Source organism: Lepisosteus platostomus, chromosome 5, assembly GCF_059453375.1.
Source record: "Lepisosteus platostomus isolate fLepPlt1 chromosome 5, fLepPlt1.hap1, whole genome shotgun sequence".
Classification (NCBI taxonomy): domain Eukaryota; kingdom Metazoa; phylum Chordata; class Actinopteri; order Semionotiformes; family Lepisosteidae; genus Lepisosteus; species Lepisosteus platostomus.
Genome location: NC_142615.1, coordinates 21,623,550 through 21,650,230, shown reverse-complemented (window position 1 = coordinate 21,650,230; position 26,681 = coordinate 21,623,550). Strand labels below are relative to the sequence as shown.

Genomic DNA, 26,681 nt, shown 5'->3' with positions numbered 1-26,681 from the left:
TTGCATGGAACTCCTCCGCTGAGGTCAGATACACACGGGAAAGTGTTCAGGAGAGGCTTCACGGAGTCCCGCCTCAGACTGGAAGCAGGTTCTAATTAGACGCTGAGAACAATCCGGATCTCTGTGTGTAATTGATTGTGTTGATTGAGCGGTAGTGTGACCAGGTGTGTGGTAGCAGGTCCTGTCAGTATAAAAACCTAGTCACCGCATTCACACTTTATGCTCTCTTCTTTCAACACAGTTTGGTGGTTTACTTATTTTACTCCTGTAGCAATTTAGCGGGACGATAATTTGGCAATGCGCTCGTTTCTCTTTATGCTGTGCCTGTGCGCAGGGGCCGGGCTCCCCGCACTGATCTCCGCCGGGCCGGCTGGCTGGGACTCTCGGGAATTAGCGCTCCAGGCTGACCTCCCGGCTCCTGAAGACGTAGCCCAGTCGGAGGACTTGAGCCTGGCAGATGCGTCCTCCGAAGACCTGTCTGCAAGCGAAAACGACTCGCAGTCCTTGGCTCCCGACTTTCGCCGCCTTCCCGTGTCCAGAGACGCGTACTCGCCCTACTTCGACAAGGAGAAGATGAAGCCCGAAGCCGGCAGCCGCCCCTTACCCGCCTACATCAAAAGCGTCCTGTTTCCTCCCCAGCGAGGGTGGCAGCCGGCTCGCCCGGCCATCGGGGGCACCCGAGGAGTGGCCGTGTGGTGCGACTCCAGCAGGATGTACGTGAGTGTCAGTCGGCTCCTGTTCGGCTTCAGCTGTCGGCCATCGGAGGTGACCTTGGGCAACTGCAGCGTCAGCCGAACCACACGCAGTTACTTCAACTTCATCTACGGGCTTCACGAGTGCGGTACCGAGCAATCGGTAAGCAGGTCTTCATCTACATGCAGTGTATCGATGTGAGCTTTAGGGCTTGTGTCGGGGTTGCCTTTCCTGGGAATATCCCTTCCTCTGTGACCCTGCAGGTTGTCCAGGGCCGCCTGGTGTACTCCAACACTCTCCGCTATGCCCCGCCCTCCTCCAGTGCACCTGTGCATCGCTTCATTCCCTTCTCTGTGCCGGTCAAGTGCTCCTACTACAGGTAGGCAGGGCTTTGCTGCTGCTGAGAAGCTGCTGGGGAAAGTGTCCAGAAGCCCCTCATCCCCTCTGTCCTGCAGGTTCCACTACTCCTACAAGGTTGGCTATGTCCCCACGTGGGCCAGGAGAAGGACCTTCTTCAAGGACCTGAAGAACAAGCACAGCTTTGTGCTGCTCACCACCAACTGTTAGCTCCTTGAGTGAGTGGCTCCTCCTGCCTGCAGGGGGTGCTGTGTGCATGTGTAATGCTGCCTCTCTCTCCAGCCCACCGGGTCCGCCTCTCTCCCAAGGATGAGTACTTCCTGGGTCAGCCCATGTACTTCCAGGCCACTGCCTACTTTGCCACAGCGGAGCAGAGGCTGTACATCCACTCGTGTTACGTAACGGAGAAACCAGACCAGCACTCACAGCCCCGTTTCCCCGTGATTGACAACTTGGGGTACGGCCCCTTCTGGGAGGGGAGGTGGGCAGGAGCCCCGAGAGCCTGCAGGGGTTCATCCTTGTCCTTGTCCCCAAGTGCATGGTGGACAGCAAGGCAGATGGCTGCCTGTCCAGGTTTGTCCCCTCCAAGCAGAAGGATGTGCTCCGCTTCACGATTGATGCCTTCCTCTTCCAGAAGAAGCTGTCCAGGAAGGTACTGCTCTCAAAGGCTGCTCAGCCTTCCTGCTCTACTGATCCATTGTCTGCTTTTCCATCCATGATCTCGATGTGAACCAGACTGTGGCAGCTGTAGTGCCTAGAGCTGCCAGCTTGCCTTCACTGATGGCAGAAGGTCCTTCTCTGTCCCTCTATTGGCCTTGATCCCTTAATGCTGTGACCTTCCCTCTTGCAGCATGAAGTGACTGAGCTGTACATGCACTGTGTCATGGCTGTGGCTCCTGCTAAAGCAACACCAGGGACCAAGTCCTGCACCTACAACAGGGAGGCGGAGAGGTACTTCTGCAAGGAGCCTGCTGAGGGTGCTCTGGGACATGCCAGGTGGGGACCTCACCTGTCCTCCTCTCCTCCAGGTGGGAGGAGCTGTATGGTGACCATGAGGTCTGTGCCTGCTGTGAGTCCAGGTGTGCTGGCACCGGGAATGAAGGTGGGCCTGGTTCTCTATCCCTTGTGGATGCATCTCTGCCCAAGAGACAACCATGCTTGGACAACTGAGGAATGATCCTGTGCTGGACAAAGGGACTGTTTAGATGAGCAGACTGTGGGTCTCTGGGTATAGCAGATCCCTCACTCCTGGGTGTTGCTTGTCCACAGGTACCAGGAGCCTGGTGACCAGCAGTCGGGTGGCTGTGGCACCAGTAGAAGCTCCTCTGGATATGGGGGCTGACTGGACTGAGGATGAGGAGGGAGACCCTCAGAGCTCCAGTGAAGATGCTGAGAGCACCAGTGAGGATGTGGAGGGAGCAGAGGACTTTGGAGATGTTGGCCAGTGGACAGGTAGGGTCTGGCAGGAGGAGCTCCTGTAGGGGTGGTGTCCTGCAGTTCAGCTGGATTTTTCTCCTTCTTCCTCCCCAGGTGCCTGAATGAAGGCTCCAGCCTGGCCCTTGTGACTCTCCTGCCTCCACTTGCCTTGTAATGGCAACATTTCAATAAAGCTGTGAAAGACCTTTCTGCCTGCCCTTGTTTCTTTATGGTTTATTCAGATGCAGCCATTCAAAATGGGTGAGGTATTTCGCGGCATACCCCGGTGGGCGTGTCGCGGTGTCACGCGGTATCACGTGGTGTCACGTATCATTTGACGCTCTGCCGGAAACTATCCGGCGTCGCCTTGTAAAACCGCCAGGGGGAGCTTAACCTCTCATGCACAGCATTTGAGCCTTTAATTTTGAACTGTGTATTACAGCATGTTAATCATCAGTCATTAAGTTATGGTATATTTTATGAAAGCAAGATTGCTCAGTTGGACAAAAGTACACAACCTACCTTTATCAGAAATATTTATGCATCAAAGCCTTTACTGAAGATATTACTAATAGTATTAATAATGGATTCGTCACAGCCAGCACTCCGGGAGTTCATCAGCGGTTTTACAGTATATATCGCCTTTAAAGGTGGCTTCTCAAAACGCTTTACGGGATAAAAACAACCAGAACAGCAGCAACAACAATATTGTATTTCGTTGCACTTTGAAAACCAAGTAATAACTTAACTATACAGTACGTGCAAACGTTTCGTATGTTGCTGTCGTGAATGCCTGCGTACCCATAAGTATCTTATTTGCCTTGAGTCTGTCAACAGTATATCTGTCCCACTACCCCCCTCTCTCCCTCAATTCAATTCAAGGTGTTTTATTTGCATGACAGATGGGTACAAGCAGTGTTGGGTATGTATATTGTAACGCTTACTGCCGACAGGCACTGTGTAAGACCCGGCGTACCAGAGCAGCGCACCGAGGAAGCGTTTGCATTTATAACTTAGTTTTTAAAATTAGTCAAGCAATATGAACTCCCGGAGTGCTGGCTGTGACGAATTAAACCGGTCTCACAGGTATTCAAAGTACGAAGTACAGTGTTAAGTGGTAGCTGGGCTACTCCCTCAATAGAACCGCTTTAAGGAAATGCATTTTCAGAGAGCAATCACGCTGTGTTTATGTAGAAAAAGCGATTAGGTTTATGAGCAATCTAATTACCTATTCGCTTAAAACGCTATATAAAATAAAGTTTATTTAGAGATGAATGATCAGTGTCGCAGTTTAAATAATGGGAGTCAGGAAACTAACACAGCGCCACCGGATTTAATAACGCAATAAAAACGCTATAAAATAATGTGACTAGCTTGATTATGATTAAAAAACACAATTAAACACGCGCTTGCGATTTAAATCAGAACACGATTTAAATCAATATAAATGTTTATATTGTAACGCATACTGTCCAGCCTCCATTTCTCTATAAAAATGTACTCTGTTGCACACACACACACACTAGAAGCAGGAACCGCTGTCAGAAGGGAAGATATGTTCAAAATATCGCAAATATCGATCATGTTGCGATATTTTGAAATATAAAAGTCAATTGATTGTCCATAATATCGCTTACCTATTTTTTAAAAGAAATGTTTGTTAAAAGTAAAGTCCAGCACCAGCTGGATTCAAACACACAACCTGCTAGTTAGTAGTTACGCACCTAGACCAGCAGGCTACAAGACAGCTCGCATGAACAGGCAGGCGAAACAGCCCTACACAGCCCTGTCGCAGTACACGGATCTAATCATACCGTTATTAAATTCTTTAGATACGCGATTCCATATTATATTCCCTTTTAATCAAATTCTAAAAGTATGCTTGTTGACTCCGGTATCACGTTAGTTAAAGACTTCGAAGCTTACAATGTTTAGGGAGAAATGGAATACTGGTGTGTATTTTTTTCTTTAAAGTACCAAGACCAGCTATATACTGTTTGTTTATGTTCCAAAATTAATATCGTTTATGGCCTTCACAGGCGTTACAGTATGCTCCTTTTCTTTTTATGCTCAGCTACTAAGATTTCCCTTCAGTGGTAAAATTCAATATCTACAACGGGCACAGTAAAGACGTTTACAGTAAGTCTTTCTACGACAGACCAACGGACCACGAGTGCCCCTGTCGGTCAACCAATCACGCACCGCGGTACCCCGTGTCATCTTACCTGCGGTACGTGTCTGTACCGCTCACTTTGAATGACTGCATCTGTAGGTTTGAATGGGGTGGAGGAATTCAAGGGAAGTGAGACCCATTAATCAATGGAAGTATTTGTGGGGGTTCCCCTTTCAAGAATGCTTCCCATATTGCTGCCAATGAGGACTGAAAATGGCTGGAGTAATAAAGTGTTGTACTGGGGGAAGATGGCCGCACTATTCCTTGGGCAGGGCATTGTGAATTTTTTTTACTGGGGTAGAGACAGAAGTGTTCTATATACTGGAAATCCTCCTGTTTTCGAGAGGGGTAGTGCTTCTGGAGTGTGAGTTGCTACTGTAGTGCCCAGTAAGAGTGAGATCTGGTGTCCTATTCTAGGCTGCACAAACTGACTAAAAGAAACACAAGGAAGGAATTGTCAACAGGGGCTTGGTGTAAAGTAGGCTTTCCCTTCCTTAGCAGAGGAACAATACTGGTGCACAAACATCAGTGAATAATGGTACAGTTAGAATCTTGGAGGTCTTGTCTTATGGGTGTTGGTTTCACAGTATTGGACAGTCATGGGAAGTATTAGGATTGAGACTGGAGATCCCAGTACTTGACTGGGAAGACAGGTGTTCACAACCACCTCTACCAGCAGCACAGACTGTGTAGATTGAGACTGAATGCTTACTACACAAAGCCTCTCCCCTGTTTCAGTGTCCCATGTCATGAATTTCAAGTGAATCCTAGTCATCCTTTGGGACTACCTATAATTTGCACCAATCCTGCTGGCCCACTAAAGCTGTTAATTTTTAGCCCTACTGCACTGCCCTATTAAAGCTTCAAGGATTTAGGATAAACTATTTTATATAATGGTTCCAAAGGTGTCTTCTCAAAGCACTTGAAATAATTACAATAAGAATACACAGTATAAAACAATTCCAATAGACAGAGGAGACCATGGCTGGTGGTACTAAGGAAAGTAGAAGCAGAGGGGTAAAGAATGGAACCAGTTCAGTAAAGGCTCTTCTACAGAAGAAGGTGTTGAGTCTGAATTTGAAGGAGTTTAGGGAAGGTGACTCTGCTATCCTTGGGCAGAGCGTGGGGGCATAACAGGAGAAGGCCCTGTCACCCATACAGTGTAGACGGGCTTGGGGGACAGTTAGGAGACCAGAATTAGAAGAGTGAAGGTTATGAAGTGGGGAATAGGGTGATAATAGATTAAACTGCAACTGAAATGTGAAGGTACTTTCTACAGTTTATGCAAGAAAGGGTAATGTTAGGCTTTTATGGGACGGGGGTAATGGCAGCACTTTTGAGGACCGTTGGTACAACAGCAGTGCTCAAGGATTCAATTCTAATATTGAGGACAATGGGTTATATACCCATTGTTCTAACCAAAGGCTCAGAGACCTTTTGCTATATAAAAAGACTTCTTTCCACCACTAATTTATTCAGGTTTGGTTCATTTGGGTTTTATCTGTTAAACATTTAATATAGTATGTCAGTTTGTTGATGCCTGTATATCATAGTGATCTGCACACACACCTTTGACTGAATATGGGCTGCCAAACCTCTCCACCAAACTTATGTATCACGGTAGGTACACAAGAAGTTTATTTGTAATAACAGGGTTGTTGGTGCCAGTAGTCAGATTGGGTCAAGTGCAAGGTAACAACAGCATCACATTAACTGGAGATGATCCAGAGATTAGCATTCAGCTCTGTACGCCAGATTAATACCGATTTGCAACTCGCTCATCTGCTGACTTTAGTCCCCTGCTCAGTAATCACAATATTCCCAATTGCAATGAGCCCAAGGAAACAGCTGCTGCTCTCTAGAGGACACTACAGGACAGGACTAAGTACAATTCCTGCAATAGACTAAGCAGTTTAGTGCCAAACTAATGGAACACTGAATCCTATGGGACAGTTCCGAATGTAGTAACAGCTTAATACTGAAATAATATCGTAAACACCTCGTGATCTTAAGAATCTGTCGCTGTTAAAAAGTATTATAATAATAAACTAAAATTGTACTGCAGCCACAACACAGTGGACTTGCAGCTCCTGTCCTGATCAAACAGAAAGATGTCATCACTATAACACCTGTTAACAAACATAGTGCCTGCAGTCTGTGAAAGAGAGCTCTGAGGTAAATATTCCTTGCAGGGAAGTGAACTGAAAAACAGGCAAATACATCACTCAGATGAAGAGCAACGACTGTCGCTAAAGAAAGTGAGCGAGGGTACACCTATAGTTGTTAATCCGGCGAAATTCAAACATAAATTCGTGACGCACCAGAGTACCACAAAGCTAGAAGCGTGCCTTCAACTGGAGTATTGTAGCATGACTATTTATAAGTAATATTAACTTATTCCAGGCGTTCATCTGGTTTAAGAATACGAATCGGTGCCTTCAAATAGACCTTTAACAGTCCTTTGATGTAGAATTAAGAAAATGGGGAATTATTTGATCCCATTCTCAATCCAGTAGTTTATGGACAGGCACTCTCAGCGGACTGTGTGCAGGAGTGAGGGGTGATGTGGAATTCTATGGGCTCAGTGGGACTCTGGGAGTCAACTCAGGGCTCTGCTGTAGATTCCTGTAGAACCGGTGTGAAATGATAATGTATCGTTGGCTGGTATTGTTAATGTAAAGTTTACTAGTACGTTTCGGCAAAAACATATTTTCTTTCTTATTTTTTTCAGCATGGAATAAACCTATTACTTGTTCCTTTGCAGCCTACAGTACGCATGCTGACGCAGCTACCCACCTGAACTACAAATTGTATGTTGGCCGTTCCGTTACACCATATTGATGAATCGTACAAGATCATAGGATCTATAAGCCTGAAGACTCGTCTTGTACAGTGCCCTGATAAAAATCAAATTAATTACACTAATTTTTATGGAATCCCATTTCCGGTAGTGAGGCTTCCATAGTAAACGGATGGAATAGTGGACGGTGGGCTTTTAAATTCTTTTTTTATTTAAACACCAGAAATACAAAAACAGAATATGAAATAAGATACAGAAATAGACACTTCACATCCAGAAGAATTCACAATTATAAAAGCTGAAACTTATAATTTTTAAATATTTCCATTGTATGTCCTTTTTTACTTAAAAAAGGTCTTCTTTAGCTCAGCTGGCAAGGCCTGGGTTCGAGCCAATGCAGTGAGGCACGAACTAGGGTGGGAGCGGGGAAGGCACAAGCCCTGGAACCCGAATCCGTTACAATAACAAAAGGACAGACAATGAAATATAGGTTATTTCGAAGTCCCAAATGTGAGATATAAAGTCGCAATTACGAGATATAAAGTCGGAATTCTGAGTTTTTAAGTCGCAATTCTCAGTTACTAAGTCGGAATTCTGAGATACCATAGCGCGTTTTTATTTTTACTCCCTGGCGGAAACGGGCTTCCATAGAAATGGTCAGATTCAGAGCCATTGCAGTTCGTGCTAATTAGAACAACGCCAGTACTGAACCCTCAGCACCGTACTGACTACTGAGCACAAGTTCAGCTGCTCACCAGCTTTGTTACGCACAGTTTTGCATTGCTATTGAGCTCAGAGCAGGAGCTGATCTTCAGACAGTACCGTGTTAAAAAAGCAACATGAGCCAGGCAGGAGTCAAACCTACAATCTTCTGTTTCAAAGTCAGATGCGTTATACATTACGTCACTGGCCCTAATCTTACGGTGCTCAACTGCACCATAGTGACCTCAGCGCCACTACTAGTAATACATCGCCCCCGGCCAAAATTGCTTAGTAAAAAAAAACATTTTCTATACTGTCTGTTTAAAAATATTATATCTTTAAAAAAGACAAAGGGTTTGTGTGTCGCGCTAAAGTTTCGATTCATTTCGAATGCAAAGAAAAAACATTTTCTTCCAAGAAATCATAAATTTGTCTCATCCTCCATACTATAATTCTCTCTTGTAGTAGTAAAGCATTTTGAGTCAAACCGAACAATATATTAAAGGAACAAGTAATAGGTTTATTCCATGCTGAAAAGAGAAGAGAGAAAACACAACGTTTCAGCTGTGAAACATTCTTCAGGTTTGTTTTCTCTCTACTCTTTTCAGCATGGAATAAACCTACAGTATTACTTGTTCCTTTGCAGATATGCATGCTGACGTAGCTACCCACCTGAATATATTTAACGTTTCATCTATACGATTAACATAATGTTCTCCTGAATAACTACAGTAAATGGCAAAGCCTTAGAGCCACAGAGAAAAACAAATTGCATTTAAAGTCATTTTAAAGGCTCGAGATAACATTGCACTATAAACGCAAATGTTTGTCTTCTTTGTGGCGCTTACTTTTTGTTGCTTTAGCAAATTTCATGCAGTTTATTTCTGACACAAGACATAACAAGCTTGTGTATTTATGACAAAAAAGCAGGGCAACAATTTATATCGGCCTTGAAACTGAAATTGTTAAAAAAGTGAGTTAAATGCAGATATAGTAAATATATTTTCTCATATAATGGTGTGTTTTTTTGTCTAAAAATCCTTCATGAATGGTTTAACAGACACTTTGCATAATAAAAAAAATATATTTGCAAATTTTAACTTTTTATATAGTAAAGTTTTGTTGTGAACATGAGCCCTGTTTATCGATATCACCAACACAGTTCTGGATTTTATTCTGCCTTCCTATGGACATATGAATTTTCTTTCACACAACAGCTCGCATGTGTGGTAGCTTATTAGCACCAGGGAGAAAAATAATATTGTTGGCTTTTAAATGAGAAACCATTTGCATTTATACAAAATCACAATGCATTGTCCCAGACATTGGGACATCCTCTGTTTAAACACCTGTCGTTTTCTCTCATATTGGCTCCTGTGCTTCAGTCCATTTGAGAGAGAAGACACTGAAAAAGTCTTGTGAAAGTGGATTTTGCACCTACGCCAGTGCTGTAGTGGTATCATACAGACACCCATACAAATCCATCACACGTTGGAAGCTCTGGAGGGCAACGTAAAATATTGCTCTGTCTGTTGGTGGATTAGGTATGCATGCTACATTTCAACGTAAAATGCAATGTAAAAAGATCAAATTTGATTCAAAATCGATTAATGTAAAAACCGATAAAGCTCATGTTTTTTATCTAGTTTTATCTATATCTATATCTAGTTTTTCAAAGGTCTTAAAAAAATGTTTATCGTGATTGTGAAAGTTCGAGAAGGTGTACCAGCGCGTGCCTTTATATCGCCAGCTTCAGTCTCGCCTGTAGCTGCGAGAAGGTTAAAAGCGCACAAGTGATCTGTCTTTCGTCAAAATAATTGCTGGAGCAGCAGGGCGTAGAGTACCATCCAGCAGCTGTAGATGGTGCTCGGGTAAGCGCTAATTCTGTTTTCAGCACAGGGAGCAAGAATGAGCTTAGTCCGGCTCCCAGCAGAATCCATTCTGGTTTGGTTGCTGTCAGACTGTGCATCTGAGGCTTTTTGGATCGCAACGTGAAAAAAAAAAAAAAAAAAAAACAATTGCTCACATCGTGTTACTTCCACCAGAGGAAGGGAAGATATCACTTAAAAAAAATCAGAACTGAATATTTGGATCCGGTGCCTCATACTTATCAAATTATTAAAATAATAATTATTTAACTATCAGATTGTGTTTCTGCAACATTTCGTGCACAGTATGCCGTATTCAACAATAAAACAACAGTCACAACGAGGCGTTTACACCCAGTCTGGGGTATTTTCCCCTTTTATATTTTTGCCACTTTATATCGAACCTGTTATACTCCCAGAACTGCGCAGTAGCTTCTACTTAATACAAATATACAATTCACCGCTGGTATAAACAGATGTGTGCCGTGTTTGCCTTTGTAAACATTTGTTTCAAAAATAAGTTCACAATATGTTAAAAACACAAAAAGCACAAACTTAATAATACAACGATACAAAATCAAAACCAAATCATAAAGCCAATTAAGTACCTATCCTTCGAAAACAGAGAACACCTTTATATCTACAATAAAAAAGTGACATTTGTATCTACTTTTGAATTACTGTACAAAGCAGACAGAGTATTCCCTGAATTCAAAGATCAGATCTTGGCCAAAACAAGACAATCAGACTTGAGCTGAATTCAGAACAAGAGCCTCTGCTTCGTCGTTTATTGAGCTTTTGATCAAAGTCTGAGTGAAAAAGGATCAGCTATTTTAACTGTTTGAATGAAATACACAAAGGGCACCTTCCTTCGAACCGGAGTCAAACCAGCAACCTAAGGATTCCCTCTTGTTTCCACTACAGTCCTCCACTCTACCAACTGAGCTATCAACAGATGTCAGGAGCTGCTTTCTGGCACATACTGCCCAATGTAGTGAAATGTTCCGGATGATTTAAATCCCAGATCGACATTGTTTCCAACTCGTTTCCTTAGTCTTGTTTACCTTGAATTTAAGCCACAAACCAGGATTCTACTGTATAAACTTCCGGAGATATTACAAAATGTTTGATGGAGCATCAATCATTCCAGGCAGAAATTGACTCCTTTCTTTCTCGAGGGATCATATTAAACATTTCATTTGGATCGAGAAGAGGATCACCATGAGACACAAAACAAACAGTTTCATTCTGTCTTTATTAGAATTTGTATCAACGCTAATGTTAGCTAATGTAAAGCCTTTAGTATGCGAGAGTGAGAGTTCAGTTATGCCAGGGAGTGTGAGAAAAGAGAACTGAAATTTAATAAATTAATATTTAAATAGAGTGTAAATCTTCAAAGTGTCACTGCAAAATTATTACAGGGGTCTACCAGCTGCCGGACGTACTTGTTTTGGGACTATTTCCAATAAGTACCGCATTAGTAGTTGTGTGTCCTTACTGGTATCTTTTAAACATTTGGTTATATACAAATGGGACAGAGACACAGTAATAATCCGATTTTAACGTGTCCTGCATTTTAACTTACTGAACAGGTAAATTGAAATGTTCTGATTCAGAGCCCCTGCAGTTCGTGCTAATTAGAACCATAACAACACTCCTGAGTCCTGAGCACCACACTGAGCAAAGGTTCAGCTGAACTCTGACTTTGTTCAGCATGACTTGTTGTTGCAGTTGAGCTCAGAGCTGGAGATGATCTCCATATTCTACCACACTAACTAGTCCTAAACGTAGTACACAGTACACACTTTTTAAAAACAATTTAAAATATTACACAAGGGCTGTAAAGCACACTCTAAATCAATCCGAACATTTGATTTCTGCGATCCGTTTAGGCAACATTAGGCAACGTGGTGCTTCTCCAGCAAAGCATTTCTCAGTTTTGTGAACTACTGGTGCTTTTAACACACCCACTTACATACCTCGTCAGGATGGCTGAGTGGTCTAAGGCACCAGACGCAAGGACTCCTGTCTTTCCATTGCTTGGGTGTTCTGGTCTCTAAATAGAGGTGTGGGTTCAAATCCCACTCTTGACAGCTTTTCCCTCTCTTGCATTTTTCCTGTCTTCTTGTGCTCGCTGACAACGACAGAAAGAAGAAAACGGAGAAACCGGCTTGCGGGCACATGATGGGCAGGGAAATGCTTCGTGAACACTTCAATGTGATTAGCAGAAAGTCAAATAGGCTTCGATTTCTCCCTTAAGAACTGTTTGGGGTGCCTGTAATCGAGTAAAGATTTACGGTCAAGGTATGCATTCAAAGGTGAAAGACTGAAATATAAATCCAGAAGAAGATGTATTAAAACCTATTGTTTTCCTTGCGGTTTCCCCTGTATTTCATTAAATGTGGCATTGTGAAATCAGCCTGTAGCCCTACGGAATGCAGCCACTCTCCCAGTGACAGTGGCAGGAGCCGAGAGGATTAAATCAGAGCTCGAACAGAGAGTTAAAAATATATGGGCAACTAGAACATAGATCATAGAACATTTTTATTAAACTTTCCTATCTGCTCGGCCTTACTGGAGTATTTTAGCTGCATTTTAGCTTCAATGTATATACTTTACAGTAGATAGTGTTTAGTAAGAGAAGAGAGATACAAGCACTAAACCCCCACAATAACCAAACCTTAACTAAAGCAGGAAGATCAGTTTCTGCTCGAGACAGCTGTTTTCGGAACTGTAAATCTCTGGCTGGAGACGCTGTGTCCGGACTCAGAGGTTGTATAAGAAAAGACTCGGAGAGCTGCAGGCGCGGCTCATTGCTCTACGCTCCCCGTGCGGAATGGGCGTGTCCTCCCTCCCTCATTACCTTCATACACTCCTCTCAAACCACAGCAAACTCCTGAAATATTTCGGTGAACAGATACTGGGTCTTTCTTTCCAAGATCATAGGCAGAAACAATAAACACGGTGAAAACAGGAAGGTATTCTGATCGTATAGAGAAATGCGCAAAAAAACATTTCCTAAAATCCAATAAAATCTAGTTACATTCTGATGCTATTCTGATGTATCTGAATAGTTTTGGCACAGTTGTTACAGCAAAGAGACAAATAAACTTTTTTTTAAATTTCATTCGAGCTGTAGTTTTGAAAATGTTTTTTCAATTCTCTAAATAATACAAACACAAACACCCGTTGTAAGCGTCTGACCATTGATATTCTTGAATTATAAGCCCGTACACATGCTGGCAGGCAGTTCAGCGAATATGATGCCCCTGCAGGGGCCGAATATTAGACAGATGTATACATACAGTCATCGTGTGGAGTTTATTCCTCCTCTACCGCAGTCTTTGCCTCTTGTCACATTTGCGCTTAATTGTCGATTTTTTGTATAGAACACCGAATATCTCGAGGAAGCCTGTCAAGCGAAGACTGATGGATTATTGAGGTGCAAACACTGGTTCAAAATCAACACCCTCTGCTATTGCCGTTGTTTCTTTGATAGTTTCTTCAAATTCCTCATCTGACCTTCAATATCGAGGGATATTGAGCATAATACCATACAAATTGTAACTTTCTTTTGATTGCCAGTTTTATTAAAATGCCATCCCCTTTTACAGTTAGTTTAGATGTTTGGCAAGGCGTAATATCCCCCCTCTCACCCTCAGCTAAAATATTTTAAAAGTACGACAACATTACACTATATTGAACAGCACTTCGGTTAACATTTATATTCAAATTAAGGTAAATATACGAAAATAGTAAAATAGAACTCCGGCGATCTGTTGTTTTTGCTTGTCAAGTTCTCAAACAATTTTGCATTGTTTTTTAAATTACTTTAGCTGAAGATGCAACGGGAGCAGAAGTGAATTCTCCCGCCACCCATTGGAACATAAATGAACATGGGTGAATACTATCTGCTTGGAAGTTGCCGTTGTCAGTAATTATTGGAAATTCCCGGTAATGTTGACTCTTTTCTCAATTGTTTACTACTGCAAATATCAAAATAGTTAAGGTTTTGCGGAAAAACAAAATTTTTGCGGTGATGATGTTTACTACAGGAAGAAGTGCGTCCCCGGGTGGGTTCAAAACACCCACCTTTGGGTTAATAGCCGAACACGCGAACCGATTGCACCACAGAAATGTTTGCACCTTGCTTTTTTTTTCATTTACATGCTTTTGGTGAACAAAAAATTCGCTTGCATTTCATCTTTCGTAAGCTATATGGTTAAAAAAAAGCAAGATGGGTTCCGCAAATGAAATTAATACACGCATTAAACCAAATCAAGACCTCTGTGAGTGTCCCAAATTACATGTTCTGTAAAACAAGACAGGAAAAAAAGTACCGCTGGAATTCGGATCCAGTATCTCCTCTTAATGGTACCAAATCATGTCTGAAGGGAGTGGGTTTCTAGGTGAGGTGGCTGAGTGGTTAAGGTGATTGACTGCTATTATATTGTGCTCTGCACGTGTGGGTTTGAATCCCATCCTCATCAATGACAATATCTTTTTTTCTTTAACGTAACCTTACATTTGCCCATAAAGTTCATATATTTTTCTGTAGCCGCAAATCCCCAATATTTCTGCTGTCTCCCGAGAAACACAAGCGTGGAGTCAAATCATATTAAATAACACAACACATCTATTAATTTAACACCCAGATGTGACAGAACACATGTAAGACTTACACACAGCTTTTAATATGCTATAGTGAATTTGCAGGTATCCTGGGGAGGGAAGAGAACTGATATTAAGGAAATACATATTTAAAGGGGATGTAAGTCTTAAATGTGTTTTGTCACATCTGGGTGTTAACTGAATAATTTTCTAGCATTATTTATTGTGTTTTAACTCTATACTTGTGTTTCTCAGGAGACAGCAGAAATATTGATGTTTACATTTATATTCACATTCCCGGTGATATTGACATAGGTACTCAACTATTTACTTGTAGTTTGACTCGTGTCAAAAGTTGAAAATCTCTGCAAACATCAAGATGGCTAAGGACGTGCAAAGAAACTCAATCACATTTAGAGAAGGTAATGTTTAGATCGGATTAATTCGAAGTGTGTCTCTGGGTGCATTTGATCTACGAACGTTGTGTTTAACTGAAGCACACCCTGACTGAGTGTGCCATAGAAACTGACACATGTCGTGTTTTTCTACATTCACAGATTTTTGGCTAAAGTAAAAAAAAATCGTTGTCATTTTCTTGCCAGCTGGCAGTAATTCTTTTGCACTGATAAGAAAGATAAGCATTTTAGCTTTCGCAATGTGTGGAGTTCTTGAAAAACAAGTTGTGCCAAAAACTAAATGAACACCTCCATTAAACTTAATGCAGAAGCATGTTGTCTATAATGATAAATGGTGCAAAAAGACAGGAATAAAGGTACCACTGGGATTTGATCCCAGGATGTCCTGTTCACTAGGCAAACACTTTTACCAAGTGAGCCACAGCAAAGCACTACCCTTTTTTAAGTGGTTGTGTTTTTGTTTCATTTTTCGCTCTTGTACTAGAGTAGTAATGTTTCTAGATGTGCATGAACGTGGTATAGTAGGCTGACAGCAGGAACACGTGGCCCACAAGCAGTGACGGTATTAGAGGTGCCTGCAGTATGTTGGTTTGTGAGAAGCGATAAAGTAACTTGCCGAGGAAGCAGGTGTGCCTGATTTAATAGAGGCCATCGAGCAGAAAAAGTAACAGAAGAACCAACATAAATTCAACAGTGATCTTCTGCAGCTGAAAACACAGGCGAGACTTCTCCAGGAAACTCACAACCTGGGCATGACTTCACTGCACACTGCTGTTGAGAACGATTGGTGCAGTGGTGCACTGGAGCTGTGCAAGTATTTCTCTCGACACTGACTGACACTGCAGAAACACAGGGTTTGGGCTGTGGATCCTCGTGGAAGAAAGAGACAGTAAAATAGCAAGGAAAATACAAGAGAAGAAACTGAAAGAATTGTGCCCACTGCAAATTAGGAAGGACAGAGGTGGCCGGACACTTAATACAGCTCAGCGGATAATTTGTAACGACATTCTTCTGTGACAATCAGCAGATGGATTCAGGTTCTGTTGTGCAGTTTGAACGTTTGTTCTCCGAAATCTGGTTCGTTATATGAGATGAACTGATATTAAATAGGAATAATCATTGATATAATAATTGATGTCTGGCGAAGGCAAATAACCTTTGTTCATGATTTGGGATGTGACTGGTTACATTGCAACAGTTACAACCCCCTATATAAAGGGTTTGCACTCTTATGCAATCAAGGGATTGAAAGATTTTTATAATTATTATTATTGTTCCAAAAATGTTCTATTTTTTATTTCTGATGGAGCTGTGTGCAAAGATTTAACAAGCTCAACTCCCGCCAACGATTCGTCGTGAAGAAGCAAAACATTGAAGTTTCACAGACAGAAGCAGTACGCCAGCACAACCAACATTAAAACACGTAATAGGTTTATTCCATGCTGAAAAAAAGAAGAAAGAGAACACAACGTTTCGGCCGTGGAGCCTTCTTCAGGTGTGAGAGAGACAGGGCAGTAGGCAAAGGTAAAGTAGCGGGAGAACAAAGGTTGAGAGGGAGGAGGAGTGAGAGGCGGGAGCAGGGGACAGAAAGAGAGGCCAATCAAGAGGTGTGAAGTCAGAATGGGTGCAGAGAGGTGTGAAATGAAACTTCCAATGAATGGAGAAAATTTAAAAGAACAGTAATCTGTTGTTAAGGGAAGGGAGAATGTGTGATCCCAGCTGCAGAATAATTTTAGTTTCGGTGGTCTTTCTGATGTATGAGTTCGGAAAACCGTCTTTGAGAACACAGACGGAGAGATTAGAGTGGTCGTGGCCGTCAGAGGTGAAATGAGAAACAATGGGCTTGGAGAGATCTTTAATCTTCACAGCCCTGACGTGTTCTCTGAAGCGGTCTCCGAGTCTCCTTCCTGTTTCCCCAATGTAGATGGCTGGGCATTTACTGCAAGAGATACAGTAAATAAGGTTGCTGGAGGTACAAGATGCTGTCTGGGTGATCCGGAATTGTCCTGAGGGGCCTTGAATGAGTGTGGTGGTGGCTGTGTACTTGCAGGTGATACAGCGAGCTCTTTTGCAAGGGAAAGTGCCTGGTGTGGATGGTTGCTGAGGGCGGTCAAGGGAGCTGTGAACAAGGAGGTTACGCAGATTAGGTGGTCGGCGATATGAGATGATAGGGCGAACAGAAAAGAGGGCCGCAATGGATGGATCATCCTGTAGGATGGAAAAATTCTGGTTAATGGTCCTGGGGATAGGAAGTGTGTTAGGGTGGTAAGGAAGCACCAAAGGAATGCGGTTGTTACGGCGGGAGTTCCTGATCGGGTTGATGGTCCGGGGGGTGTTTTTGGCTCGGGCAAGGGCCCTGTCAATCACACTGCTGGGGTATCCTCTGTTGATGAAAAATGAGTACATTTCGAGGGCTTGGTTTTCGAAGTCGATGTCGTCGCTGCATAATCGTCGTAACCTAAGGAACTGTGAAAAAGGAAGAGAGTTTTTAGTGTGGTTGGGGTGAAATGAGCTGTACACCCATCAAACCAGCGGACAAAGGAGGTGCTGTTGTGGTGTGGCGTAAAGATCTATATATCTTTGAAGCCTCTAGACAACTAACTGACACTTCTGCCTACCTCCCCCTCCAACAGGACCCTACCACTGACCACCAAAAGGAAGTGGTATCCACCATTTCCCTTCTTATCAGCAGCAACGAGCTCCCCCAGGAGGCGAACCGGCTCATCATGGAACACCCACAGGTATCTCAATTTTACCTCCTCCCCAAAATCCACAAACCGGACACCCCTGGACGCCCCATCGTATCAGCATGTAACTGTCCAACTACTTACATCTCGGCCTTTCTCGACAGCCTCATGTGACCACTGGTTGAAGATCTTCCCTCATAAATCAAAGACACCAACCACGCGCTCCAACTTTTCAATGATTTCCAATTTCAGGGTACCGAATGCCACATTTTTACCATGGACATCACATCTCTGTACACCGTCATTCCCCATAATGACGGCCTTACAGCCCTCAAGCACACGCTGGACAAACGCACAGTGCTTGATCCACCCACCCACACCCTGGTACGCCTTGCAGAATTGGTCCTCACACTGAACGCATTCTCTTTCAATAATCTTTTTTACCAACAGGTCAGTGGAGTTGCCATGGGCACCAGAATGGGACCCAGCTATGCCAACATTTTTGTCGGCTGGGTAGAAGAACGCTTCTTCGCTTCCTACACTGGCTATGTCCCTGACCTCTACAAACGATATATTGATGACTGCGTCGGTGCCGCCACATGCTCCAACGATCAGCTTGAATTCTTCCTGCACCATTTCACCAACTTCCACCCGTCCCTCAAATATACGGTTAACATATCTTCCACCACTCTTCTGTTTCTAGACATCCACTTGTCTATCAACTACCCCCGACTGTCCACTTCAGTTTATTACAAACCCACGGATTCACACAGCTACCTCCTGTACAGCTCATTTCACCCCAACCACACTAAAAACTCTCTTCCCTTTTCACAGTTCCTTAGGTTACGACGATTATGCAGCGACGACATCGACTTCGAAAACCAAGCCCTCGAAATGTACTCATTTTTCATCAACAGAGGATACCCCAGCAGTGTGATTGACAGGGCCCTTGCCCGAGCCAAAAACACCCCCCGGACCATCAACCCGATCAGGAACTCCCGCCGTAACAACCGCATTCCTTTGGTGCTTCCTTACCACCCTAACACACTTCCTATCCCCAGGACCATTAACCAGAATTTTTCCATCCTACAGGATGATCCCTCCATTGGGGCCCTCTTTTCTGATCGCCCTATCATCTCATATCGCCGACCACCTAATCTGCGTAACCTCCTTGTTCACAGCTCCCTTGACCGCCCTCAGCAACCATCCACACCAGGCACTTTCCCTTGCAAAAGAGCTCGCTGTATCACCTGCAAGTACACAGCCCCCACCACACTCATTCAAGGCCCCTCAGGACAATTCCGGATCACCCAGACAGCATCTTGTACCTCCAGCAACCTTATTTACTGTATCTCTTGCAGTAAATGCCCAGCCATCTACATTGGGGAAACAGGAAGGAGACTCGGAGACCGCTTCAGAGAACACGTCAGGGCTGTGAAGATTAAAGATCTCTCCAAGCCCATTGTTTCTCATTTCACCTCTGACGGCCACGACCACTCTAATCTCTCCGTCTGTGTTCTCAAAGACGGTTTTCCGAACTCATACATCAGAAAGACCACCGAAACTAAAATTATTCTGCAGCTGGGATCACACATTCTCCCTTCCCTTAACGACAGATTACTGTTCTTTAAAATTTTCTCCATTCATTGGAAGTTTCATTTCACACCTCTCTGCACCCATTCTGACTTCACACCTCTTGATTGGCCTCTCTTTCTGTCCCCTGCTCCCGCCTCTCACTCCTCCTCCCTCTCAACCTTTGTTCTCCCGCTACTTTACCTTTGCCTACTGCCCTGTCTCTCTCACACCTGAAGAAGGCTCCACGGCCGAAACGTTATGTTCTCTTTCTTCTTTTTTTCAGCATGGAATAAACCTATTACTTGTTCCTTTGCAGCCTACGCATGCTGACGCAGCTACCCACCTGAACATTAAAACACTACGATTTGCACTGACTCGAAAGTGATCTCAGCAGATGTTGTTCCCATGCATAACGCTAAAGGTTGCAAAGCACATTTGGGTTGAGAGGACGCAGTAAAGCTTTTGTTTTCTGCCTTGATGTCAAGCTGACAAAGTATCTCTAAAACTTAGCTTAGGTTTTCAAGAGACTGTCAAAACACAATTCCACTGATTGCTTTCCAAGTCACTTTTTGGCAGCCGGTAATATTTCTTCTGCACTGATAACCAAGAATTGAATTTCATTTTTTCGCAAGCTGTGTGAATTTCTTGAAAAACAAGTTTTACAGAAAGGAACTGAACACATGCATTTAACGAAATCAAGCCCTTTGTGATTGCCCGAAATGGTACGCTCTGTACCAAAAGATAAGAAGAAAGACACAGCTGGGATTTGAATCTAGATTCTTTTGTTTAATAGACAGGTGCTTTAACTAAGTAAGGCACGGTGACAGGGTACCCATCACCTTTTACAGCCACTTGGACACACCACTCTGAGACATCTGCGTTCAGTAAGCGCTGAGCCTGCTCTCAGAGCAAATTGCCTCTTTTACATAGCAGCCCCGACACTGAGAAACGAAGAGAACTGGCTTTTATCTGGCATTTTCATGTCCAATGCGTTTGACATCTCCCAAGGGCGACAGAGTTCTTTTGCGACACTATTTCTTCTTCTTTTTTATTTCTGTACGCTTTGATAAAAAAAAACAAGAAATCGCGCAAGGGAAAAATGTCCTTTTTTTCATAGAGAAAACGTGAACCAGGAAATGTGTTGAGAAGAAATGATTTAACATGATACGTGACCTAACTTACCGGAGCAAATGCTCACCCGTCGAGGTCTGCTTTACTAGAGTGAAATATTTGATCATTTCTCGGCATTTTGGAAGAAAACAGTCTTTTTTTAATTCAAAATCAGTCGGAATTTCAGTGCGACATAAACGCTTTGTCTGATTTAAAGAGATTATATTTTAAAACTCATAAAAATGTAGAAAACAACTGTTTCTCACTTTGAAATTTTAGACGGGCGGTGTATTACTAGTAGCAGCGCAGCACACTATGGCGCAATTCAGGTTATGTGATATACCAGAGGTTTAATAAATAATGAGTGTGATTTCGAATCATAAGATTGTAGGTTCGATTTGTACCTGGCTCGTGTAAACTTTACTCAGGCCCCACAGTAATAGATGTCTATTATGCAATGAACTGCACCTGAAAGCAAACGTTGGGTCTGTTCTTTTTTTTCCAGCATGAAATAGCAAATCGTTACAAAAAGCACCAGCTGCCCAATAGTGTTTTTTTTTTAAATTACATTTACTTCAGGCTTCAGACACTTTTTAATAAAACAAAAGTGTCCTGAAACTCCCTAGCAGGTTTGCTTGAACCTGTATTAAAAGAAGTTATCTAAAACTTCCGGGATTCCATTTCATTCTCTGATGTAGCTGTCTCTGAAGTCGGACGTGATGTTTAGCAGATGTGAACTGTGCCTTTTCTCTTTTGTTCAAGGGTATTCGCTGTGTGAGCTCTATTTTGTTTAGATTATCTATGTGGTGTACACACAGATCTTAACTGCATGGTGTGAATTCCGTGTTCAGGACCAGCAGAACCTGAAAAACTATGAGCTGATTCCGGTGTGACTTAAACACACAGCCTTCTGATCAGGAGTCAGATGCGCTACCGTTGCACCACAAGGTCTCAGCTGGCTATTCATTTGAATTCCCCAAAGGAGAAAAATCAGCTTCACAAAAAAAAAAAGATTTTTTTTCTCCTGTGAGGAGCGCCGCTCTTCTGAAGAGAGTTTCTTCTTCCCAGACCACATTTTATTTTTCCTGCGCAGCTCTTGTGCAGGTGTTGTTCTCGATAACAGATCCAGGATCACTGATTGTTTTTTCTATTTCTTTAATTAAGTACCCCATGGTGCAACTGTAACACGTCTGACTCTAAATCCCGAAGTTAATTTTCAGAGTATATCGGAGTCAACTGATACTGATCAGGTTCTGATTTTGCTGAACCCACAGCTTTAATCATAATGTCAAATTCCCAAAGCCTGCTGACCTTATATGTCCATCCATTCTCGTCAAAACTCGTATTTTCACAGGGTACCGTTCAGAAATCGCTGTATAGAATGAAAAACTCCAGTAGATGTTTGTGATTTTCCTTTAAAAACAATTGAATCTTCGGAAATTTTACGGAGTGTATCACTTTTACTGAGACCGAGGAGTGTTAAGCTGTACATGAGTCTTTGTGAGTCAGTTGTTAACCAAAAGGGTGGTGGTTTGAGCCCTCCCAGGGATGCTATGAGCCTTTTAATGTACACACCCTCCTCACTTCATTTCTCCATGGCCGGTCTTGTACCGCAATCAAATACAGAGCCCGTAGGGAGTAGAAGGCTCGCAAAAATAGCTCACTGTGTATATAATGAAGAATCGGAGGTTAGTTTCTTATCTGCATGTTGCAGAGCCTTACACAACTCGTACCAACAGCTGGGGTTTGATCCCTGCACAGGTTATAAGTTGAAAGGTCATTGTAAATGACGTGTAACAGATTTTTCCAGCTGGCTTTTATGTTTCACACTAAATTGCGATCTTGAAACCAAAATAATTAGAAATATTGAACACAACCGTTGTTCTCCAAGAAGAAATGCTGTTTTACACTGATGTCACTCCTTTTTATTTAACCCGGATTGTGAAGACAACTCTGCCCTATCAAAGGAAAATGTTACACAAAAGTCGGAAAGCACACTCTGAACCCATCTGTATATTTGATTCCCGCGATCCGTTCAAAGCTGCTTAGTGCTTTGCAAACAAATCATTTCAGGGAAGAAACTCAGTTTAGTGAACTACTTGTGTATTTTCACTCATTGAATTTGATCTCAAAATTACAATTCAGATTTATTGGAAAACTTCACAAGCATTATTAGGTTAGGACTGTAAAATTATGTTTTAATATCTTGGTATATTTACCTTCATTTTAATATAGATATAACCATAAAAGTTGTTAAGCATATTGTACCTTTGTCGTACTTTTTAAAACATTTTAGCTGAGGGTGCACGGCGACTATTTTACCTTGTGATACATTAAAGACATCTGTAAACGAAGATGTAATTACAATAAAATTGGCAATTAACAGAAAACCACAATTTGTATAATATTATTCCTCGATATCGATGATCAGTTGAAGGATTTGAAGAAACTATCAAAGAAACATCAGCAATAGCAGATGATTTTGGTTTTGAACCCAACTTTACACCTCAAAAATCTATTTGTCCTCGAAAAAAGAAAAGATAGGCATGTTTTGAGTCTCATAATTATCCTCTTCTAGATCCAAAAGAAACGTATAAATTGATTGCTTCCTTAGTATTTTGGATTTTCTTACGAAGATCTCACGAAGTATTGCCAGGATCTATATTTAGCGTTCGGTAGCGATAACACTGCTGATATTGATTGAGTAAAAATCTATGATGTATTGACAGCTTTACTGAAGCGAGAAGTCCTCGAACGCCGCTTATGAAGTGTTGGGATTCATACCAAGATATACTTTTTGTTTTCCCACCCAAAATGCTGCTATTGCATTACACATTATATGAACATTACCAGTTGTGGTAGCTTCTGGGTGTAATTTTCCAAAATTGAAACTAGTTACAAAATTATTTAAGATGAACCATGTCCAAAAAATTTTAATCATGACTAATATTAATATCAACTGAAATTACTACAGAAAAAAAGATTTAACCGAAACATTTATAAGGCTATGCAAGCCTAAAAAGTAGAACAATTAATTTCATATAACTTTTATTTTTTATTTTTTTAGAAATGGGCTCACACACCTGAAGACACTAATGTTTCTCTCCGCTAGAGTATGTGAATAATAGTTTAACCCAAAATGTTTCTAATTGTGATTTTGTTAAAATGCAATAAATCGTCTATCAGCAGTAAGAAATTATATAGAAAGTAAGAAATTGTTTTATTTCATAAACTGTAAGACGTGAAGGTAGTTTACAGTTTGCATCCTTCACTTTGTCTTTTAACTTAAGCGTTCAGGATCCAAGCCCGTGTGCGGACGGTTGTGTTTCTTGAATCTCTTGTAATCATCAAAAGACATTGTTTAGTCTTTCAGTTTTTTCTCGAGTTGTACCATGGATATTTTATACGATGCAGCTTTCAGCTCAGTGCGGAGTGCAGAAGGAGGACTCGCTCGCTGAACGATCTCTCAAGAAATCCCGGGTGAGATTCAACAAGTGGCTTCTTCAACAGCCACGACAAGTCTGAAGACTTTCTTCTGAATTTCCTGAATATACTGTTACATTAAATTAGTTCAAATAATTTGGTAGTTAACACAACTAAATGCTTTGGAGGTATATTTAAAACAGCAGAGCAAGACATCAGGCACTTCGAGTATGCATGAAATTAATTGTGTAAACCTGGATCTATATGAACAAGTTCTCTTGTTCATTATATCTTTTTATATTTGTTAATTGAATATATCAATTGAGTATATCTGTTATATTTTTTAATGGGATAGGACTGTACACTGGTGGTTCCCAGGGGAAAAAGGGTTATTGAGCCATTGGACATTCAGAGATTATATGTTGTGTGGGCGAATGTAACCGTGTGCGAAAGTAAAACAAAAAATCCTCTTAGATGATCAAAGAATAAGTTGGGTTGGTGAATGTAACTGTGCTCTAACAATCCTCTTAGATGAAGCCCTACAGATGCAGCCCCTGAAAGTGTATTCGACTTACCTGTATAGTACTGCTGACACAAATGTAGCCTCTACATCAGACAGAAAAGGCAATGTGTTCGCTTAATCGTGTGAAGGGTCTCCTTGTGAATCTGCCTCATTCATCAATGGAAATAGAAGCCATTAGAATACAATACATGTTCACCTTCAACCCCGCAGCTGCCGGACGTGCTTGTTTTGGGACTATTTGTGATGAGTATCGCATTAGTAGGTATGTGTCCTTAAAAATGTAAGGGACATTCAGTTATATACAGACGGTACAGAGACAAAGTAATAATCCTATTTTAACGTGTCCTGCATTTTAACTAACTGAACAGATATATCGAAATGTTCTTATTCAGAGCCCCTGCAGTTCGTGCAAATTAGAACCACAACAATACTCCTGAGTCCTGAGCACCACACTGAGCACACGTTCAACTGGGCTCTGACTTTGTTCAGCACGACTTCTTGTTGCAGTTGAGCTCAGAGCTGGAGATGATCTCCATATTCTACCACACTAACTAGTCCTAAACGTAGAACACAGTACACACTTCCTTGCGGTTTCTCCTGTATTTAATTAAATGTGGCATTGTGAAATCAACCTGTAGCCCTACTGAATGCAGAGTGACAGCGGCAGAAACAGAGAGGATTATATAAGAGGATTATATCAGTCTCACAGTCTTATAAATTTACAATTAGATGAATTATTGTAACAGTTATACCGTTAATTTAAACAATCAGACTACCTATGGAACTGAGAGCAGGCTGGAAATAAAACCAGGAAACACATTTTAACCCCCAGGATCAGGTTCCTGATCCTCCTGGCTTCTATACTCTGATGATTCGTTTAAAACATTTAAAAGCACTTATTACAGGGACTTATGCTTGTTCTCTACTGCTCCACACGGGGACACCTTGTAACACATTAATCTGCGAAGTAAACTTTTTTTTTCCTGTTTAATGAATTTCATTCCTTGGTTTGTCGCTCTCCTTTTACAACTGTTATGATTCGCTTCTCTTCACAGCCCGGTGTGTTCTTTTTTGGGGGGGATGTTATATCTGTAAGAAAAGCCGCCCGGGCTCTGGACAGGAGTTTCCTCCAGCGGAGATGCACTCTGCTCTGTCAGAAAGAGCACTGTGACGTCATAGACACAAGTCTGAGCGCCTGGATCAGAGAGCAAGGGCACGCATGGAGGAGAGTTATTGATCACTTATCCATCGAAAACCAATTAATTCAACTGAAGAACCGTAGAATAAACGATTAACTTCACCGATTGGTGAGTACTGATTCTTTTTCCGTTTTTGACCCTGTTTTAAATATCTAGAAAACAGTCAATAAAGATTGTATCCATCAATTACCATAGTGCGTTTAGTGTAGAAAAAAAATAGGTAACTGTATCCTAGAGCTAAAAAATTATATTCCAAGTTGATAAATGTATGTAACAGTTCACATGTATTTTTTCCTGTGTTTATAAATCAAAGAGCAATGTGACGTAATGGGTAGCAACAAATACTAATACTAGTGTATTCATATTAATATTAATGAGAGTAAAACTGGTAGTTTTAATGCTAGTGTTCATGTGAGTATTAATGATGATAGCGCTACTCATGATAGCGCAATGGTCATCCATTGGCGCCTATCTGTCTAGGGAGTGCCAGATGGACATCTGGACTGCATTCCTAAGTGTCAGGAGTAAGTGACTCATAACTCACCTTGATCAACCAATCAGGGACTGGTAGGGCAGAGTAACCCACGTGGGACTCTGATGCCCATGGAACTTTCTGTAACGATGCTCTGTAGAGGTGAAAAGGATCCGATGCAGATGCAGGAGTCGCAGGGAGGTAAGTAAACGTACCGAGCAAATCCAGGAGCTGAGCCGTAGTCCGAAGGCGAAGGTAAGTCGAGATCCGGTAAAGGCACTGGTGGCGAACAATCCAAAACGTGAGACAGAATCGTAGTCGAAAAGAGAGCTACAGGGTCAAATCCAAAACAGGCAATGATAGCAAACAATCCAAAGGGCGAGACGAGTTCCGAAGTCCGAAGGCAAAAGGTGCAGGCAGAATTCCAGGAAGGCAAAAGAGGGGTGAGAACGCTAGGCTGAGCAACAAGAAGAGAACTCAATACCGAGCAACGAGAATCAGGTACGAATGGTATAAATAACCCGGAGTGCCGCACGGTAGAGCAATTGCAGGTGTGTTAACTCGTGCGGCGGCGCTTGTTAGTAGTAATCCGCTGCTGGTGCTGATTGGCTCGCTTACGTGTTGATCTCCGCTGGCTGGTGGTCGTGACAGTACCC

At 42.2% G+C, this 26,681-nt stretch overlaps 1 protein-coding gene, 1 long non-coding RNA gene and 1 other non-coding gene across 3 annotated transcripts; all 3 read left to right on the top strand.

Annotated features, from left to right (window-relative positions):
* The first annotated feature begins 282 nt into the window (after positions 1 to 282).
* LOC148664857 (zona pellucida sperm-binding protein 3-like) lies at positions 283 to 1,260 on the top strand. Its single transcript, XM_088632883.1, has 3 exons — positions 283 to 855; positions 957 to 1,072; positions 1,149 to 1,260. The coding sequence occupies exons 1-3, from the start codon at positions 298 to 300 to the stop codon at positions 1,258 to 1,260; spliced, it is 786 nt and encodes a 261-aa protein (XP_088489009.1). The 5' UTR covers positions 283 to 297.
* Positions 1,261 to 2,323: 1,063 nt separating this feature from the next.
* On the top strand, positions 2,324 to 2,672 carry LOC148664856 (uncharacterized). The gene is made up of 2 exons (XR_015937154.1): positions 2,324 to 2,502; positions 2,581 to 2,672. It is a non-coding gene; the product is annotated as an uncharacterized LOC148664856 (long non-coding RNA).
* A 9,319-nt stretch (positions 2,673 to 11,991) lies between these two features.
* Positions 11,992 to 12,102, top strand: trnal-caa (transfer RNA leucine (anticodon CAA)). The gene is made up of 2 exons: positions 11,992 to 12,029; positions 12,057 to 12,102. It is a non-coding gene; the product is annotated as a tRNA-Leu (tRNA).
* The last annotated feature ends 14,579 nt before the right edge of the window (positions 12,103 to 26,681 follow it).